The sequence below is a fragment of the Neopelma chrysocephalum genome, unplaced genomic scaffold, assembly GCF_003984885.1.
Source record: "Neopelma chrysocephalum unplaced genomic scaffold, ASM398488v2 Primary Assembly neopelma1_25, whole genome shotgun sequence".
Classification (NCBI taxonomy): Eukaryota; Metazoa; Chordata; class Aves; order Passeriformes; family Pipridae; genus Neopelma; species Neopelma chrysocephalum.
The window spans coordinates 41,497,620-41,518,733 of record NW_020897694.1 but is presented as its reverse complement, the minus strand read 5'-3'; the positions used below and the strand labels follow the sequence as shown (position 1 = coordinate 41,518,733).

Sequence of the window (21,114 nt, the reverse complement as noted above, 5' to 3'; positions counted from 1 at the left end):
ATTAAGGAAACTGTTGGTGATTAAATTGTTTTTGTCAGAAAATACAGAAAAATAATGTAGTTTTGCTGGTCTTACTCTCATTAATGTCCTTTCCACAGTTTCTAGATATGTTCTTTCTATGTCTGTGCATAATATGGGCTGCAGAAAAGGTGATTCTTTGGTCCTTGAGTGCCCTACTCGCTCTACCCAGACCATCATCCAAATGCTATGCCTGTGTGGAGAAAAGAAAGAACTATGGGGATGCCATCAGCATGCTTCACTCTGTTTACTACTGCATGCTATTGGCTGAGGGCACCACATCGTTCAGCTGTAATTCAAGCCTTAATAAAACTAGAAGTCTGGCTTCAGAATTGAAGTTTGCAAATTGTATATGTATAGAAGTGTATTTATATATACACATAATACATATTTATATACATATATACCTAATGTATACATATATATTTTTAAAATTTTGCTTTGAACCACTGAGGGGCATTAAACATAAATCATCTTTAAGTAACAATTATAATTAGTTATTACACAGTGTCTGTGATTTGAAGAGCTGGAACCTTAAAACATTTCAAGCATGATAGGGCTTGCAAAAATACTGTGAGCTGGCAGCATGAAAGCAGTGTCAGTCTTGCACCTTGGCTGGCTGAGCTTTACTTCCTGATCCTCAGCCAGTGTGACACTCCTGTGCTCTCCCTCACTTCGCTGCACAGAGCAAAACCATTTTCTCTCCGCATCTCTCAGTATTATGTGGTTGCTGCCATCACCCACCACCAGAATCATAGAGTGAGTCATAGAAACATTTGAGTTGGAAGGGGCCTTAAAGATTATCGAGCTCCAACATCCCCACGGTGGGCAGGGACACCTTCCACTAGACCAGGTTGCTCAAAGTCCTATCCAACCAGGCCTTGAATGCTTCCAGGGATGGGGCATCTGCAACCTCTCTGGGCAACCTGTTCCAGTGCCTCGCCACTCTTATTGTGGTGAGGAGCTGAGGAGGGGTGGCCGGCTTCATCTGCAAGAAGTCTCCGTTGTGCTGCTTCTTTTCATGGATCTTTGGCACCTAGTGGGCAGAGCCCCCTGTCCCCTCCTGACCTGTGAAACACTGCTTGTGTCTACAAGCGTTTCATTCAGATCTCCATTTTCCTGCTCTGCAGTGAGTGCTATTGGATGATGTTGGCAGCTTGCCCAGGAGAGGATCCCCACTGTAGGGCTTTGGTAGTCCTATGGAATATTTTCACAGAGAGAGGCAGGGGGAAAAGCAGTAAAAATCATATACCCCCTCCACTGGTGCAGCTGTGCTGACAGAAGTGCTTTTGTTGGCTTTGTTAATGTCACTGGGGGAAGTGATACCGTTAGACTGGCAGAGGAATTCCCTCTCAGGCATATGTTACATCCACACTGAGGAGCGATGCCAGCATATCTAGCAGCAGAGCTCTCCCAGTGTAAACAAACCCTGAGTGATTGGACTCCTGAAGCCTGAGCTTGCGCTGCACCAAAACAGCAATGCTCCACAGGAAATGCTGCAGGGTTTATGTGAGAAGGGGTGAAAAATCCCTCCCCACCAGCCTCCCTTCACAGGAGAATGTCTTTAGTTCGGTTCTTGCCAAGCCCACACTTGGAGCAGCACTTCACTGGTCTTTTTCCACTCACTGACTTCAGGGAAATACATGTCTTCCTGTGGACACCTAATGCTGGCATCCCTGGAGCTCCACAGCCTGATGATGCTGTATGAGGTTGATGCCGGTTGCATGCTAACTGATTTCCTCTTTTTCTTTAAAATAGCAAAACAAAAAAAAACCCCACAGGAATTAGGAATATTAGTTCTCAGTATGTGGGAAACATGGGAAAGCAGATTACTCCTGCAACTGGAACTAGACCCTCTTATGTGTATATATCCTTCGGGCACACTCCTGCGCATGTATTCCAGTAGGACTCCTGCCTAGTTCAGGTCACAGTGTGGGCCTGCAAGTGGACCCTGATTGCATTTGCAGGGGCAGCTGCCAGTCTTGTAAGCTTTATATGTGTGACATTCTCAATTTCTTAAAGCTGTGTTAACGTAGTTTTTTTGTGTGAAATATAAAAATATAATGGAAACTTGAGAAAACAAAAGTCCTTTATAGACTGTCGTGGTGCCCTTAACTTACTTGTTTGTATCTTAGAGCTTAGTTGAATACCTGCCTCCTCGGAGTCAGTTTATAGACTTCCACAGAATCACAGAATTAGTTACTTTGGAAAAGACCTCTGAGATCATCAAGTCCAACCTTTGACCGGACACCACCATGTCAACTAGACCATGTCACTAAGTGCCATGTCGTCTTTTCTTAAACACCTTCAGGGACAATGATGCCACCACCTCCCTGGGCAGTCCATTTCAATGTTTAATCACCCTTTCTGTGAAGAAATTCCTCCTGATGTCCACCTGAACCTTTCCTGCTGCAGCTTGAAGACTATGTATTTGATGGGGATTTAAACAGGGTCCAAGAGAAGTGACAAAAGTACTGTACTTCCACTGCAAAGAACCTGCTGTTTTCCTGACCATTGTTTAATATATCTGAAAGGATGAGCTCAAACAGCTGTATCAGTTTTACAGTACCATTTTTGCAGGGCAGATGAAAGGGAAGAAGTTGCTCTAGTTGTTGTGTAAGACTCCAAGGTCCAGTTTATAAAGGCTGCCACAAACCTGGCTGGCACTTTAACCAAACTGTAAATTTCCTTTGCAAACTTAGCTAACTTAGGTTTTGAGGGCTATTTCCAATAAAGGACTGAAGCAGCTAAAGCAGAACATGCGTGTGTTTGAATGTAGGTCACTGTTAATGAAGGCTGGTCAGGCAGACAAGCATTTCTGAATGTGTGTAGGGGAAGAAATCAGAAGAGCTGGAGGAGTCTTTAGTCAATCAGAAGTGCTCCTCATTTCAGATACTATAGCAAGGTGGAAGTTGAGGGAGCACAGAGCTGTGGCTTATGAGTTGGTGTGGTCCATTGGACAGTAAAGAAAAGGTGGTGGGGTAAGGTTGTGTGCTAGAAGAGTAGGGCTAAAATGTGGGATTGGAAGATGGTGGTGTGTGATCTGAGGTGGGACAGATGGAAGGACAGAGTACAGGAACTGGTGTGGGGATGTAGGATGTGCAGCAGAGGAGTGTCAGATGGGGAGTTAGCTGTGCTGATGGCTTTGGAGCAAGGCAGTGGGATCTAAGAGCTGCTGCTGTGGCTGTCATCAGTAGTGGTGTCCAAGCAAGAGGTTTAGGGAACCTCTGTGCTGTATTATTTCATCAAAAATGGGCACATGTCACTTCTCAGAGAGGATGCACTGTTGAGTTCTTCCAAAGGACACTTAAAGGACTCTCGTAAGTCCAGGAGATGACTGGAGTTTGGGATACTAAGAAGATGAAGTCTTATTTTGTTAAAGTCCTGGATGGGGTCAAGAACATAGGTGCACTCTTGCTTTCACCTTCTGCTCTGTCTTGGTTAACTTTGTGGCCCTGTATCCTTCTCAGCATATAAGAATTTTAGGGCATATTTTAAGGCACCAGCCTTCCCCTTTGTACTGTGTGCAGAGCCTAGGTGAATCCTGGGAATGTAAATTTGGGCACCTTAGTGCATGGCTTGTAGGAGGTTCAGTCTTTTACTGGATCTAGCTCTTACTATCTACCTGGCTACCTGCTGCTGTGCTTTCAGAGCATGGGTTCCCTCAAGCCAAAATATTGCTGTCTATTCCATGGTGACTGCTGTGTGGATTATTATTGAAAAGTTTGTGGGCAGCAGGTTTTATAGGTTGGAAAGAGTCAGCGCTAAAGAGCTACAGTACCACAGAGACAGTATCATGGTAAGATCTGTTGCTCTATCAAGACACTTCATCTTAGAACTGTGTTTTTTTGAGAATCCTGATCTGTGTTTTTAGTTTAGTTATAGTATCCTGCTAATGTGCCGTCAGTTCACAGTGCAATTCTTGAAGTGTTTGGGCAACTGCAGAGAGCTTTGCGATCCTTTAAAGTGCATCTGTGCCTCCTGTTGTGCTGGGAGGAGTGTGGGGCTCCATCCCCAAGTCCTCTGAGCTCAACTCTGCTTACTGACTGTGGAAGGAGTGCTGCCCCTGTCATTGGTACCTAGCAATAGATGCTTCCTCGAGAAGCAGGGGATGTCCTCATGTGTAGCTATATAGCCGCTCTTTCTTTTCCATCCCTACTGGATGTGATTTGTGAGAGCAAGTGTTCTGGGACAGAGCAGGATACCTAAACGCTGCAAGGGATGAGCCGTGCTGGGCATGGGTGCAGGTGCAAGCAGAAGGTAACACAGCTGGGAGTGGTGGGGAGGGAAAGAACCTGCAGGAGCTGTTGGACAGTTGCAGCTTCACCACCCAGGCTAGTATGAAAATGGCCTGGCTTCCTCCTCATAATGTTTTTAATCTCATTTTTATCCCTGAATGTGAATCCTGGCAACAAACGCCAGCCTGCAGCACTTATGCAGGAGGTGTTTGGCTCTTTATCACTGTGCTTCGTTGGAAGATCTGTTGCCCTTGACCAGTCAAAGAGGCTGGAAGCAAAGCACAGCTGCTGTGGGACTAAATGTGATCAATAGGACCCTTTTGTTAGCTTTGCTGCATTGTTCATTTACAGTATTTTTAGTGGTTAGATTGTGGCAATGCTTTGTGTGTGCAAGGTGTTCTGAAACCTGGAGAGAAAACTGTTTCATGCTGAGAGGGGAATCTGGTGTAAAAGGCTCCAGGCAGGACGAATAGGATGAGGGAAGAATGGTCCAGCATGTGGTGGCAAAGAACAATATCCTCATCACACAGTCCCTACAACTCTTCCCTTTGGGATTGCATTCTTCTGCAATGCTCTTTACAATGCAGGATTTCCCCCTGGTCTCCATACTTGAGGACTGAGTTTTTGAACTTCAGACTTGAGCAGCCATACTCCTGAACAGGACATTTTTAAGTGTCTGCTGGACATGCCTACTAGTTTGTAGCTAGCTGTTGTGTTCTGTATTAGTTTCTGCTTTCTAGTAACTGAGACAGTCTTCTAACTCACATAGTAAACCATGTTGTACATATTATATGTTGTGCTACATAAATGATTGATTTAATTTATATGTAATAACCCTGCTGTCGTTTAGTCTCTTCCTATTGTCCTCTTGGTAGATTCCAGTTTATATTTAAGACCTCATACACCTCTCTGCCTTTGACCCATTTCGTGAACTTGTTCTGCAGATAAATGCAAATAAACAGCTAATTTCCCATACATATAACTGAAGATATCTCCTATTTTTTTATTAATTTCTCATGTTTACTCATTGCAGTCAAAGAACTGTGTTTTTTTTTCTTTTAAACTCATTATTCTACACATTCCTTGCATATTTTCCTAATATAATTTCCCTGTCCAAATGAACTAATGGTAGCCTTTTTCATTTTTTTAAGACCATCCCTGTCATACTTTTTCATGATGCAGCCTGTCTCTGCATTGCTCTTTTTTATTATTGTGTTGTTGTTGATTAAAACCACAGATTTAAACTGATCAAAAAGGATGTAACATTTAGCTAGGTACCATCAATTTGCATTGCATATTGTTCTCCACCTTTTCTGGATGATGGAAAATGTACTCTGCTCCTTGATATCTGCAGTGCATCACATGTGTCCTCATTGAACTAGCTGTGATTTCCAGAACTGCTCCCTGAGAGATTAAATCTTAATCAGAACCTGTCCCTGAACAACAAATAAGTGGTTTAAACTGTGGCTTCTCTGTGTATTACCTTCCACTTGTCTCCTTGGATTCCACCGTGGTACCCTGGTCCCTAATTAAGAATCTGTCATGCCCCTCTGGAATCTTTGTCTTTTCTAATTACTATTAACCTTTTTTATTTGTATTACTAGAGCACATATAGGTTTCAGTTGGACGCTAACGTCTCTTTGTACTAGGAGCTGTATACACATATAACAAGAAGACAACCCCCATTAATGAACTAACATTGTTGGTCTGTGAAAGCAAGAGGATGAAGCAAATACTGGAGAGGAAAATATGTTACCTCTTTATTTCATTTGCTTTATGTACATGCAGTCTACTTTTTATTAAGCTAAGTCATTTTAGAGTATGACCCTACTTTTATTTTGTTTATCCTTTCTTCTCTGAATATATTTGGTGCCTTTCACGCAGGCTAGGACTTACCTGCCTGTGGCCTGCTTGCATGATGTTCTGTTACATTTTGAATAGCCTGTGAGGCTATAAATGTGATCTGTGAGAGAGAGGTCATGCTCCTGAGCTTCCTGTAACTGTATGTAAAGGATGTCGTATTCCATAAGTGTAATTTTAACATGGGCTTAGCCCACATAACTGCACTTGAACATTCTGGGGCGGGATTGAGTTTGTTCTTCAAGTCCCTTACTGTGTTTCTCAGCTGTCTGTAGGAAAAGGTTGCCAGACTCACATTAAGATTTCCCAGGTAAATAAAGGGTTTGCTTCTTTTTATGGGATCATTAAGACTTCAAATTTCTAGCAGGATGCAAATGCTAAGATATTTTTAAATTCTTTACCCATATGCTTCTGTCTTCTGTTGGATAAAAATGCCACTGCAGCCACAGAGCTAAGACATAGCCTGCTTCTTTTATCACCCCAAAGTCTTTTCCCTTGTTTTGTGAAGGAAGAAATGGCATTTCTAAAGATTTACTGTAACTTATTTTATTGTTTTGAGGGAAGATGATTTTTAACTGGAAACATGCATTAGAGAGCTGGTAGGGTTAAGGTCTCAGATGTATATTTGGCATGTATTTTAAACTTCCAGACCTGACATAGAGCAATTTGCAGGGTTTGGGTTTTCTTTGTTGTTTCTTTAATCTTTAATTGGAAATTTTTTCCTTACTCTAATCATGTCTCCCCTTACATCCCCCCCTTTTTATTTTTGGCCTCTTTCCAGGTATTATGCAGTCTCTTATGAACTATGTGCAGCCTCGTATGAGTTGGTAGTACATATATCTGGGTTTCTTAGAATTATGGAGCTTAATGTGTTTGTGACATTTTGTGTTAATGTGGATTGTGTTATGAGACAAGACATTTGTTTCTTTTAAGAGAAATGTAGGTTTACTGTAGGTTTTCTTACCAGGGGTTATTCGTGTTTGGAGAGCAGAAGTAATGTTAGGGTTTCTCAGAATTAAAAGAGGCCTTGATGAACAAATTAGAAGAAAAAGAAAATTGGGGGTACAAAAAAAGAGATGAGGAAGTAACAGCTATAAAGGGAGATAAACCCCAGTTATTATGCAAATAGTTTAAGAAAAAATAGTTATAAATTGCAACTATATAATTCTTATGTAAATATTAAGAGTGTGTAGGAAAGAATATACTAGAAGCATCAATATAGAAAAACTGAAAGAAGTCTCAGGATTCTTTTTTAACAAGGGATGTTGGTATGATAGACTGAGCTTGAGATTTCTTAGTAGAATTAAGAAGTAAATTAATAGAGTAGTCAGAAAGTATATCAAGCGAGACTGACGAAACTCATGTTTTCAGGAGGGTTCTCTCACTTCTTGTATCCTTCAAACTTCCTGAATTTGTCTTTCAGGCTGTTGTACTTGCATAGGACTTCTTTGGCATTCCTTTTGCATTATAGTGTGGTAAAAGGCTTATTCTTAACCCATGGTGGTTTATTATAGTACCAGATAATTTGGGGAGTTTGGAGGGCATGTGTATATGTGCTCTTGCTTAAGGAAAGAAAAATTCTTCTACTTGTATTGTTACCAAATTCCTTGTATTACAAAATAGCGGCTTTGATTTAAAACTCACCTGAATTTTGCATTTAGAAAATGATAGTGACTTGTGTTTTACATTTCTTTATATCAGGTTGACCCTGTCATGCTGTTGCATTTGTTAATTTTTGTGATATTATGGGGTCAGAGGTATCTTTGATATCATATAAACATATGGGAAGGCACTACGTTGGATTCAGCTTGATACATGTTCAGAGTCGACCTTGTGTGAAGTTACCAGTGCTGTGCAGGTGGATTATACTGTGAGAGTATGTAGCCTTGACATACATGTGCATTTAAGAAAACTTTCTCTGACTATAGTATGTAATCAAAGGCCATGACGCTGTGTGTTGCAACACTTTGGCTTCCAGTGACTTTCCAGGGCACTTGGAAAGGCTTTCCCTTTCCAACAGAACGAGGTGTCCAGGGCTGCAGCTTCACTGCAGGTCAGTTTTGGCAATGATTTATTTGCTGAACTACTTCATAGAAATGAATGAATTTATTGTGGAACGATGCTTATGTGCACGTAGAATTTGAGTGAAGCTGTGGGAAGTGAAGCCATGCCCCTGAAGCGCTTGGGGCTGGCTGCTTTTCCTTGTTACTCTTGGCTGTCAGGGTAGAGGTTGAGCTGAAGGCACCGTGAACGTGGCTGCAGAGAGCACATGGCTGCGTTGCCAAAAACTCACTTAGATTTAGTCAAGGTTTTCCTCTTCGTGAAATTGCTTTTCTTCTGGGGTAGGAAGGGGCTGTTTAATAAACTACAGATAAACGAAGCTCTTTAACATCAGACCCTGGTAATTATTAACTCCAGGTGCTAATATTTTTCCACAGAGGTCTTTGGGGCATTTTTCATGTATTTCCTAGTTAGAAAACCGATACCTAATGGTGGACCGGCATCAGAACAAGGAGGGCACCGGCAGCCTCACGGACGACACGGGCCACCCGCAGCGAGCGCCTTGCCCCCTGTGCGCGACCACTTCTCGTCCCGAGGAAGGGCTGTCCCCGGGCTACCCCCCGTACCGCCGCCTTGCCCTGCAGCCAAACCCGTCACGGCACCGGGCTCTGTATCACCATTTAACAAATTAAGAAACGCTGGGCGACGAGGCCCGGGGGCGCTCCCACGGCGGGTCCCCGCCCGCAGCCGGGGCGGGGCCGGGCAGGGCCTCCCTCCCTCCGCCCTCCCCGCGCCGGGGCAGAGCCGCCCGCGACCGCGCCTGGCCGGGGCACCCCTGCCCGCGCTCCTGCCCGCCGCCCCCCGCCCTCGCACGCCATTTCCTGTGCTCCGTGTTTACTTCCCGGTTCAACCCCTCCAGTGGGAGCGATCGGCGCTGCCGCCTACGAAGGGAGCGGGAGGTGAGGGGAGCGGCGGGGCGGGGGACGCTGGTGCGGTGCCGTCCCCTCCTATCCCCGCGCTGAGCCGCCCGCCTCTTCTCTTGCAGGTGTACCCGGAGCCGCGGACCGAAGGCGAGTGCCTGAGCAACATCCGCGAGTTCCTGCGGGGCTGCGGTGCCTCCCTGCGCCTGGAGGTGAGTCGGGGCGGGGGGCGCCCGGCTCGGTCCCGGGGGCAGGGGGTTTCTCGCCCTGCCTTTGTGCCCGGGCTGACAAGATGGTGGCGGCCGCCCCTCCCCTGGCTGCGGGTGCGGGGGGCGGCGGGGAAGCCGCTGCTGCCCGCCCGGGGCTGCCTCGGCGGCCTCGTCGCTGTCCGCTGCGCTGCGGTGGCGGCTGCGCCCCGGCCGAGCCTCGCTCCATCGCCGCGGGATGGCTCGGCTTGGGGGAAACGAGAGAACGGAGTACGCTGGTACCGCGTGGAAGGGCCGCGCTGCTCCTCGGAGAGCGCTGGGCGGGCAGGGCGCGCCCCGACCCTCTGTCACTGCAGAGAGCCGGGGGGGCTCGGCCCCGGGGCGGCTGAAACCATTGCTGTTCTGTCCGAGAGAATTCTTGGTGCCTATCAGTTGTGTCCGATAAATTCATGAGATTGCTTCGGAAGCGCCGCGGTTGGCTTACAAGAAATTAAGTTGGTAACAGCCGAACGAAATGCTAATTGAAGAAAATGGCAGGTGCTGTTCCTTCTATTTAAATTTGCGTTACATAAAAGCCTAGCAAACTGCCATCTTTTCCGAACGTGTGTTCGCAGGGTTTCAAATTAGGTACTTGTATATTGCCAGTATATTTAGCTGTAGCAAGTACACAGTGTTGTCGAGTTTACTTGATGTTTGTGTGTGGGAAGGAACTGATGCGATTAAAAACAGGTTTCAGCGTCTCTGCGTTGGGAAGTGAGAGGTATTGTATTTTCAGTTATCAGAGACATTTTTTGGGGTGGAAAAAATAGTTTCTGGTGCTTCTGAACTTAAATTAGTGAAATGTTGCCTTAATTTATTCTCAGGTTCTTATGGTATCTCTGGTCCTGCCTGTGATTTTTGCCAGGCAGTAACCAAATATCATTAAAAAAGACTTTGATTGCTTTCCTGAGGCCTCTAAGTATCATTAGTCAGCAGGACTTGCATTTAATCTTAGGTTTGTTCATGGGTAAGGATGGAAATTAAGACAGCTTTTAGCACTGTTCTTATAGAATATGTCCTTACATTTTTACCTGCCTTCTCTTCTCCCCTCCAAATACATAGAGAATCTCATAGAATTTGATGAGAGAAAAACCGAATTAAGTTCTAAAATACTCACAAACCAGGTCCTGGGGTGAACTGTCCCTGATGTCAAGGAGTTTTTCTTTTTTTTTTTTTCTTTTTTCTTTTGCTTTGGAGCATCTGTCCCTCCATTTGTCTTTTCCAGGGCCGCCCTGAGTTTTTCACGCTTTGAATGTTCATGTGTGAGAGCTGATCCACATTTCAAGTAGCAGATATGCATGAATTTGAGAGAGCTGGGGAGGAAGACTCTTCAAATCTCAATGCAGAAATAAATTGAGTATTGCAAATATTAAAGGGGGGAAAATAGCACCAATATCTTCCCTTCCCCTTTACTAATTTCCTGCATCGTGTCTCTCACAAAGCTTGGAAGTTATTGCAATTGTGACAAACTGGGGATAGTTACAGTGTTGCAGTTTGGTCTCTCTTTTGTAGTTCCAGAAAGCTTTTCTCAGCTCTTTTCCTTGGGGTGACAAGAAAATGAAGAAAAATGATTAAAGAAAAGATAATTTTTGTCTTGCTCTCAGAGCCTGAATATTTTTGGGCATAGTCAAATTGTTAACCTGGCCTCAGGGTCTTCTCAGCAAGACTGCCGGAAACACCTTTCTTACGTGCAGGTAACTGGCAGCAGTAGCTTCCAGCTCAGCGTGTTGGAACAGGAATTACTCCCAAGCTACCAGAGGAGTTCAGAGGCTTGCAGGAAGGGGCACAAATGCTTGGGCTTATGGAGCCTCCTGTGTGTGTATTTATGGCTTGTATGTTGGCCATTCCCTGTTGTTTTCTCATTAGTCTTTCCAACCCCCTAGCTGTGGCCAAAGATGAGAGGAATGGTAACCTGGATTCAACCACTGAGTAGCTGGCAGGGGCCTCTTGGCCATCGGCTACTCCTGGGCTCTTTCTCCTCCCTCCTTTAACAAGGTGTGAGTCAACCCTCATGGATCTCTGCCTTTTTCACTGTGGGAACTAGGAAGATTCCATAGCTCCCCTGTGCAGCATCCATGTAATGCTTCCTTAATCGTGATCAGGTTTAAAGATTGCATTGAACGAAGAGTGTGAGGAGCATCTCTGGAAGCAGGATATTTTCAGAGAGAGCAGATTAGCAAGCAAGGAGTTCGTGGTGAGTATAAATATTTGACAGAGAGGTGGATGCGTATGTGCTAGCTTAAATAATAGAAACACTTGGACAATATGGGTGTCAGAGGAAGCTCTGGAATGGTTTGAGGAGATGCGACCTTTTTCTGGGCACTCATGTGGTGCCTTTCTTAACAAGTATTCCACAATGTGGAGTTTTGCATGACCTTTAAGGGTTGCACTTGAGCCTTACGTTGAATCTGAGTTATCTGTAGCTGGATCAGGTGATTTCTCAGTGTGTAATTTTGTGAGCATGGTAAAAGCACGCTAGTGTTTTGATTAGCCCAAGTTCAGCATTGCACAAGCACTCTTTGCTCCCAGATCTGAACTCCTCTTGGAAGTAATGGTATTGTATTTTTATGAAACCATGCCAGAGCTCCTTGCCTTGCTGGAGCTCTGTATGGCTCCAGTTTTGGAGACTTTGTCATAACATGCTTGAGAACTTGATAAACCACTGTGGTTAATGGAAAGTTGCACAGCAGTAGATGGCTTCTTAGAGATGCTTTTCTCTGTGGCATCCTCTTATTAGAGGGCATGATGACTGTTGTTTTCCTATCTGAAAAGTAAGGGGCAGAGATGAGAAATTTTGTTGGTTTGGAAGTGTTCTCGGATCTGAAAGTTGTTCTTATTTTCTTCTTCTTACTTCCCAGTAAGTTTTGGTTGTTAGAAAGATGATAGGATATTCAGAATGGATATTTCAAATTCTAATGAGAAGGTTTGCTATTCCTCAAAGGAAACCAGTGGATCCCTTCCCACATGCCCTAGTATTTTTTGATATTTAAATGTTCCAGAGAAAAAAGAGTACTTTATCTGGAGCTTGCAGCAGTCTTCTCTGAGATGAAATCTGTGTTGGTAAAGCAGAGTATGTTTCAAGAAATAACCAGAAGAATGTTCTGCAAGTGTTGTTTTTTAAAAAAATTATTCTTTAACATGGTTCTTTTTTGTTTGTGGATACAAGGAGCTGAGACATTAATGAAAAAATGTTCCTGAGACCTCAACCAGGGACTGAATTTGCAACTCCATGTTGTTTTTCCTGTCTGAAAACTGTTAGTGTTTGCTTGGAATTATTATAGTGTTGAGTAGTTTATTCTGCTTTGAAGCTTCACTGCCAATGGTGAATGCCTGTATGGATGGAAGGGACTGTAGAATAGCTGCTTATGTTGTCAATTCACAACTTATTGTGCAACTTTTCCTTAGGCATAGGATATTTGCTGTGTGCCGTTCTTGGCATTTTTGCTTTAAAGGCAGTTTTCCCCTACAGTTTTCATTTTGGGTGGGAAGACATTTAACTGTACTTTCTTCTGAGGAGCATGACATGCTTTTCAAAACAGGGTCCTAGATACTTGTTGTACCTGATGGATTATGGTCTGGAAGAATATGGGTCAATATGTATGGTTAAGATGGAACTGACTGCAGATGTATCTTCCACAGAAATTTGACAAAAGAGACAAAAATGAAAAAGTGATGGTCACAGAGCATTTGTTTCTACCTGAGCCCTAAGAAGTTTTGCCATCACTATCATCTTGTACCTATATCATGTTACTCTGGTTTTGTTCTCTTTCAAAGGAGTTTCAGCTTCCTGAATATAACGCAGTCTTTTCTTAGTCTTTGACCAGAGCTGTCTGACAGCTTGCAGGGCCAAAAAGAGGCCCTGGAGAAATCACTGTATAGTTCAACAGCAGTGAAGTTTGTTTGGGGAGCACTTAAATGTAGAATAATAAACAAAAATAGGTTAATGGAAAGCCATATTAGTGTCTACGGTTTAAAGGGCAGGTTGCTTGATATAACCTGTGAACAATACCAAGCTCTACATGATCAAATTCCATAAGTAGTGTCTTAGAGCATTTTTTTCTGGCTTTCATCAAATAAAAGATTAATGGTTACTTATCTGCAAGTATCTAATGTTAACAGATTTCTTGAGCTCAGAAATGTTTTGTGTTTTTGACTTTTGTACTGATGGGCAAGATGGCTAATGGAAATGGAAGACAAGCCATGGATCTAAGAACCTTTTCTCTACCTGCCAAGAAACCTGCTTGCCTCTGGGGTTCAGGATGGTCATTTTAATACATTGGCAGCAATGCCAAAACCAGCATTTTATTTCTACAGTAAACTAACCAGAGAAGAAATAAAGCAAACCTGGCAGCCTTATGCAGTCTAAGGAGATCCTGTGTTTGCTTATTATAAAATCCCTTGTACAAGAGGGATTTGCCCTTAAGGTTCAGAACACTGCATGCAAATTTGGGAAATATAATTCATGGCTCTCAAGATTTAATCAAGATATACAAATGTCAATAAATGCCCATAATAGAGCGCTAGCCTTGGGGAAAATTTTGTAAGGGGTGCCAGTGTCATTCTGTTAGACCAGATAATCTTTTGGGAGCAAGTGCGCCTGTCTGTCTTCTTCCATCACACCCACCCCTACCATAGCAGTTCATCTGTTAGGTAATGCTTCTTTCCTCTGAGCCTTACATACTTCTTTGGATCATTATGGCTGCAGTCCTACTACCACTGTGGATTTGGAAAGGTATTTTGCCAGATGGCTTTCAAAGATGTATTTGCATAAGGAAGATATAGGCTCTGCTGCTGGTGTGGATGGACTTGGCTGGCAACTGTTAGTGAATTAGGAATAAATAGTTTTCTAGTACTGAAGAGCTTTATACCAGTCTTATGATGATGTTACAGAAATTAAATCATCCACCTATTCCTTTCAGTCCTTGTTCAAACTATCGTCTTTATTTTGTCAAGAACAACATTCTTTGAATTTGCTCTTGACTTTATTCCAAAAGAATGTCTTTCTAACCCAGAAGGTGTGCTGCCAAACACCTTCAGGATTCTTTGTCATAAACATTTGCCAGAATGTTGGTGTTTTAAAGTTACCATTCTTTGCTTACAGACCACACATTGGGAAGTTTTATTTGGAAGCTGAGGTCTCACTGGTGTATTTTTCAAAAGGGAAAAGTTGTACCAGAAGTTTGTAGCTTTTAATTGAGATATGTATTCCTTCCCCCCACTCTCACCCCAGTTTCTCCTTGTTCACGAATCTACTCTGAATATATAGTAGATAATACAGTTAAGTGCAGTGTGTCACTGCAACTTATCTTGTATGTACTGACCTTCAAGACATGACTGCTCCTTGCCACCAGTTTCTGTCCTTTTTCTCATGTGTAAATATGATGATTCTGAAAATCAGAAGTTAGTGTTTCTTGCAGTTTGTTTTCAGGTCTTTTTTTTTTTTTTGCGGGGGAGGTATGGGGGTGAGGGGCTGTCTGTTTTGCCCAGCATATGCAATAGAGAAGTACAGCCTGAGCTGCATGATTGGAAGTCCATGTTACCATGTCTTGGAACCTAAGGTAGAAAGAGGCTGTTAGTTGACTGTTTACATTAGTTTAATAAGAATGGCTTTTTGTGATATGAAGGATTCTTATGATTCACAATCCTTTGTATTCCCATTGAAGAGAAGCCTTTGAATACTACTTTAAGGGTGTCTTACAAATAGAATGGCGGAAAAGTAGTCTTTTTTTCCTGAGGTCAAGGCACTTCCTCGTCTTGTATACCATTTATACATGGTGTCATGGTAGCTGAGAAGGTGATGCAGAGAGGCAGGAACATACAGCATTGGACAGGGAGGAATGGCAGTACCAGAAGCTGTTACAGTTTTGTTCAGTAAAATATAGTCTCAAACACAAATGTACATGGTAGCTTTCGAGATCCTCACATGGTTCCTTGTTCACTTAAACCTTAAACCTTCTTTCTCTTTCCATGAGAATTTATTTCTTGTGATTCTGCCGAGCTTGTTGCATCACCAGTAGTGTGGTATTCTGCTATCACCTTTTGACTAAAGTGACTCCAGTGGCTTTCATTAAATAGGAAGAATGTATCTCCTTATTGGGGTTCATGTTCAAAAGCACCTAATATGGAATAGTTTTAAAAAGACTTAAAAAAAAAAAAAGAAAAAGGTAGCAAGTAACAAAAGTGGATTACAAGTGTGTGTCTTTGTCACAAATACTGTAACAACCAGCTGAGGAATGTGCTAGTATTTCTTTGGGTGTTTCAGGTTTATATTCAGTACTTTTCAAGTAAAAAATAATTTTGAAATTTTGAATTGGACCATGAATATTTTAATTCTTGCCACTTCTTTTGTATTGCATGCTGGTGTGATACTTTGAACACAGGAATATAGGAGAGTGGGCATGTAGACTCTGGCACAATGGCTCTATCATGAGTGCAGATCCCTTTTTTGCTGCATAGACCATACGTGACGATGAGTCCAGCATGTCAGAATACATCCGAATTGTTTCAGTCATGTCTTGGTGATCAGCATATTCAAGGCAAGTTACAGTGACACTGTAAATATTAACTAGTTCTTCTGGCTTGGGCTGATTTTCTTCCTAGAAGCTGGTATAGTGCTGCGTTTTGTATTTAGGATGAGAATAATGTTGATAACTTGATGGCTTAGTTGTTGCTGAGCGGTGTCTACACTAAGTCAAGGACTTTTTAGTTTTTTGTGCTGCCCTGCCAAGGAGAAGATGGTGGGGACAGAAAGTTGGACACCCTGGACAGCTGACCCCAGCTGACCAAAGGGATATCCTACGCCATGTGACATTGTGCTCAGCAATAAAACTGGGGGGAGTTGGCTAAGGGCTGTCTGCCTGCTGCTCGGGGACTGACTGGGCATTGGTGAACATTGGGTGGTGTGCAGTTGCGTTGTGCATCACTTCTTTTGTATATTCTTTTATCATTGTTATTTTCTCTTCCTTTTTTGTCCTATTAAACTGCCTTTACCTCAACCCATAAGTTTAACTTTTTTTTTTTTTTTATTCCTTTCCCTATCTCACTTTGGGGAGGAGTGAGTGAATGACTGTGTAGTGTTTAGCTGCCTGCTGGGTAAAACCACAACACTGGTATGGATCTGTTGAGAGCAGTTTTGTGAATGAGTTGCTCTGTGGTTTGGTGTAACTGCTTTATTTGTGGTGTTCGTTTGGATCTTGAGAATGAAATGAACCTTCATCTAACAATTAAAATGTATTGCACTATTAATTGAGAATGCACAGAAGATTTCAGCATTGTACCCATGGTCAAATACACCAAACTGTTTTCACAAGAGAGTTTCAGTGCTTCTTTGATAGAAACAGAGTTAATCGTGTGAGGGAAAGTGTGGAAACTAGGAAAACCAGGAGAAAAGGGTGGGTAGAGAGGGCTGAAGGGTTTTGAGCAGAGCTTCAGAGTCCTTGAGGCATAAAATTCTGATTTGTCAGAGGAGTTCTTACTCTCTGATTTCTTTAGTACTCTCCTGCCCTCCAGCTCTTTATTGTGGAGTACAGTGAGGAAGGGCTTATCTGCTGGTTTTCTGAAGGCTGAGAGCTGTGGGAAGGGGGGCACTTCGGATTAGCCCTGAGCAAGGAGCAAGCTGTGCAGGGTTGGTGGGGATGCCAAGTGTGAAGACAGCTCTTAGGAGGAGAACAGGTGAGCTGCTCCATCCTCCTCAGCAAGAGAGCAACAACAGGTACAGCAGAGAGAGGAATGGAGATGGCATCAGGACAGTGTTGCACTTGCTGTGAGGCAAGTGCTGAGCAGTGAAGTGTGTTTCAGAAATCAGCTCTGTGTACATGACAGGACCTGCCTGCCATTTTCCTTCCCAGAGGATGGCTATGGTCTTGTTAATTGCTGTTGCGGTTTTTAGGAATGCCTTGTGAAGTTGGACTTCAGAGGTCTCAGACTCCCTCTCTACACACACGCACTTCTCTTTAATAGTTTTGAGGACTTGTAAGAGATTTTTTTAGTTGGCAAACGCTGAAAATAGAAATGTAGTTAAAGCTTGCACTCTACAACTACACTTGTGTATACTGAACACAGTTACCTTGTTATTAGCTCTCAGCTGATTTCCCAAGTCTGTCTGTGTGACAGAGGGAGAACAAAAGATTACCTCTATACAGAATGGATTATAGGTGGTGGTATATTGTGTGAAGAAAACTTGAGTACCTGGAGACTTAATGATGTAGCATTGTGGTTTTTTAACATGTGCATTTGGACTAAGGTCCTTGGAGCTGAAGCGCATCCTGCCGTAGGGGAAATGGCAGTGCTCAGTCTCTGCAGGAACTTGGAAAGCTTTCTCCTTTTATGACAATGACTATGTTGCATCATTTTGACAAAGGATAAATTCTGGCAGAACTTTTGCTTTGAAGATTACCTCAGGACTACACAGAAGAGAGTCCAGCCTCACAAAACAGGCTGCTGTTTTTGTTTACTGTCATCCTGCCAGAATGTTTTGATTTTACTTTGAACTTAAGAGTCAGCGTAAATCACTCCAGTTATCTGTAAGTGATGCAATATCAAATCTAGATCTTTTGTGACTTGCTCTGATTTCTTAAGTGCTTCCAGGTTTGCAACTGTTTGCAACTTCTGCTTACATGTAAGTATCTTGGTGTGTGTGGGAAAGGTGATATGCATTCTGCTGTGGAGAGTAGGTTTCACAGGCTTGATTTTGCAAGATGGTGTTGATGAGAGGAGAAAAGTGCCTTGCTCTAATTGAAAGGAAAAGGAATATTAGAATATGGTGATTTTTCCTTTTCCTTAAGGCGAGTTATCTTAAGTGTGCTCAGCTGAATACACAAACAGCTCTAGTACTTGCATGTTTCTGCTTGAGCCCTCTATTTCGCTGTAGTTAACTGTGTTTAGATGTTTCATCAGATGCTGGGCTGGTCCTGTCAGTATTACTGAGAGCTGGAGTTTGCCTGTGTGGGAAGCACCATGATTTTTTGACACTGCTAGCTTTTTCCAGGTCTTTATGTTTTTCAGGAAATACTGAAAAATTCTAGATAATGGAGAAAACTGTAGTGCTGAAAACCTCAGACTCTTGTTACTGAAAATTTTAGCTGCCTTGAGCTCTGTACCTAAGTACGCCACCTGCCTGATGAAGCCAGCAGGATTTAGCTGGTTGGCTAACTTGGGGGCAGGTGAGGAGGGAAACTCAGCTATATGGGAAGATGATGTGATGTTTCAGTAGGTGGCAGTCCTTCTCTGAATCAGTCCAGGGCCAGTGATGAGCCTGGTGTCAGAGGGAGACAGGGAGAGAAGAAAACAGAGGGAGCAAAGTCTTTCTGTCAGTGCCATCTTGTGGGCCAAGTGCAAATACCCGAGCCTGAGCACTGGTGTTTGGGAAAGAAGAGGAATATTCCTTCTGTTGCAGGGCCATCTGCCTGTGTGGTGGCTCTGCCCTGCTGGCAGCCTTTGCTGGGGGAGTGAGAAGAGCCTGTCTGGGCAGCCCAGCAGCAGCTGCCCTCTTTGCCTTTGGGGCCAGCAGGGAGAGGGTGAGGCACTCTTCGGGTACCCTTCACTTTCTGAAGGGCTGGGGCTAGAAACTTATATTTAGCAGATGAAATCCTGCTTGATTCTTCTCCCCCTATACTTCAGCTGAAGTCATAGACTTCTAGGTTTTTGACTGTTGTGTGTTTTGCGTCATGGTGGAGTGTTACCCAATTGGCTGTGCTTCTTTGAATGAGGTAGAGTATTTAGAAACTGTTAAGTAGCAGTTGCTTTTGAGTACAGTTTAGGAAAAAAACCCCATTAAACACTGAGCCAAGTCCCCGCTCTGATAAAAAAATCCTTGATGCTACTTGCTTTACCAGCCCTACAAAAGGTAGCATGCAGTAGTGCAGCTGCCTTAGATGGTGAAATAATAAAGGAAAAAATAAAGGTGCTATGTACTTCCTAGTCATGAAGGGCATCTTCACAGATCCTCTCCTGCTAGTACTGAGTGATTTTTAATATATAGGGGTTTTTTTTAATCTGTTCCCATGCTCTCCACTGTCTTGTTTTCTACCCCCTACCTGTGACTTGTTTTCCTTAAGCAGGAGGGCATAAGAGTGGTTATCAGAGAGAGGACTAGTGGTGGTTGGTGAGAACATGGTGATGACATGCTTAATAGTTTTTTCCAGACGTATACTTGTTAAATATCTTGTAAAATTCCTGCCTGATCAAGTCTTTTCCATGTGATGTCCGCTCTTGTTTCACAAGAATCCCTAGGCTGTTTTGCATGATGATTTTAGGAGAGTATTAGCTGGAAGTGCCAGCAAAAGGAGTCCTCCTAGGCTAGTACTGCTGAAAAACAAACCATTGCCATTGCTTTAGTTAAATTATCCCTCTCTTTTTTCCTCTTGTCTCTCATCTCTCCAAGAAGGGGCCTTCACTGGTTTGATTCTTTCATGCAGCTCACTCAGTAGGTGAATTGAAGGAGTGTGTGAGAGGGGCATTTTTCTTCTAATGGCATTTCCAGTATTGGAACATAATAAATAGTCCTCAGTTTTTAGAGTGACTTAAGTGTGCTGAGGTTTGTCTGAATAGGACTTTGGTCTCTATGCTGAAAGCACTAACGTGCTTTTTTTTTTTTTTTTTAAATTTTAGGGGCCTGTACTCTGGATATCCCAAGGCAGGGTTTGAGTGCTGGTTAAAATGTTTTCCTGTTGCACACCTGCCTGGCAGTGACTGAACATGGTGGAGCAGGACTGCTGTACACTAGGCAGCTTCCTCTGAAGCCAGGAAAATGAAGTTCAACTGAAATAGCAAAAAGATAGTTGATGGTGGGATTATTAGTGGTTCAGTGTAGCATTAACTGGTGGTGAATTTGTGTAATGAAGGCTGCCAGTTTAACTGGTTGCTGATGCCAAAGGAGGAAGTCTGCTCCCACCTTTGCTTTGCCCTCCCTTCCATAGCCGTTTCATTTTGTGCTGGTTCTCATGTGTGCCAGATGGCTGAGTAAATCTATACAACTCCAGCCTCTTCCCTCACAGCCCTCCCAAAAGAAGCAAAAGAGAAAGGAAAAAACCACTCCATCATGGGCAAGAGAAAATTGTGCTTCCACTAGTCCACTGCTGATGGCATGGTGAGCCATGTTGCCTCAGGGCATGGTCTCAGTGCCAGAGTTGATGCTAGGAAGGAGTTAGGAACACCTGTTAGCTACTGAAATACGCATTCCTGCTCTTCTCTGGATGGAACGGGAATCCTGCTCCAGTGTTTCAAGCAGAAATTATCTTTGAGAGTCCTATTCATGGACAGTTGCTCAAGCATCTGTCTGTGTAAGGGAGGGAGTAGTTGGTTTGGTTGGTGGGGGAGTGGGAGGGGATGTTAGGCTGTGGCAGCGCAGTGGTTTAGATTAGTGCTATCTGCAATGGAAACACCCATAGCCAGGCATCTACTGATTCCGTGTTTGGCTCTCCTTACAACTCTGACACCAAACGTGTACTGCCTGAGTATTATTTTTATGTCACCTATGTGAGTTTACACCGTGTTTCATGGTTATTTCTGAGAAATACAAGGAGAAAGACCTCTTACTTTATTTTTAGATGATCTGCCAGACTCCCAGTTAACTGCTCGTTACTTCCCTGCCATTCTCTGGATTAGATTTTTGTTCCAGTATAACTGCCCCCCAGAACTGAATCAGGGTGGATCAGTTGAGTGACTGTGGCACATAGGACACAGTGGAGAAGGGAGCAGTCTGAGACCTCTTCTTTTGATAGCAGCAACCCAACCTAAAATAAATAATCCTTTACTTACTTTTTAACTGGATCAGTCTATTCTTCAAATGTTTTGAGTTCATTCAGTCAGTACAAAGCAAGGGGGAAAGAGTGG

At 43.3% G+C, this 21,114-nt stretch overlaps 1 protein-coding gene across 5 annotated transcripts in view; it reads left to right on the top strand.

Moving 5' to 3' along the window:
• The window catches only part of ARHGEF7 (Rho guanine nucleotide exchange factor 7), a 124,044-nt gene that overhangs the window by 6,178 nt on the left and 96,752 nt on the right, over nt 1–21,114 (top strand). For 3 of the 5 annotated variants that reach the window (XR_003532912.1, XM_027675073.1, XM_027675074.1), the window contains exon 2: nt 9,163–9,249. Coding sequence is in view for 2 of the 5 variants with exons in the window: in XM_027675073.1 (XP_027530874.1) it covers nt 9,163–9,249 (87 nt within the window). In the remaining 3 variants the exon portion in view is untranslated. Of the gene's footprint in view, nt 1–8,953; nt 9,077–9,162; nt 9,250–11,403; nt 11,477–21,114 lie in introns of those variants that run through there. The other 2 variants (XM_027675075.1, XM_027675076.1) reach the window with 2 other exon arrangements.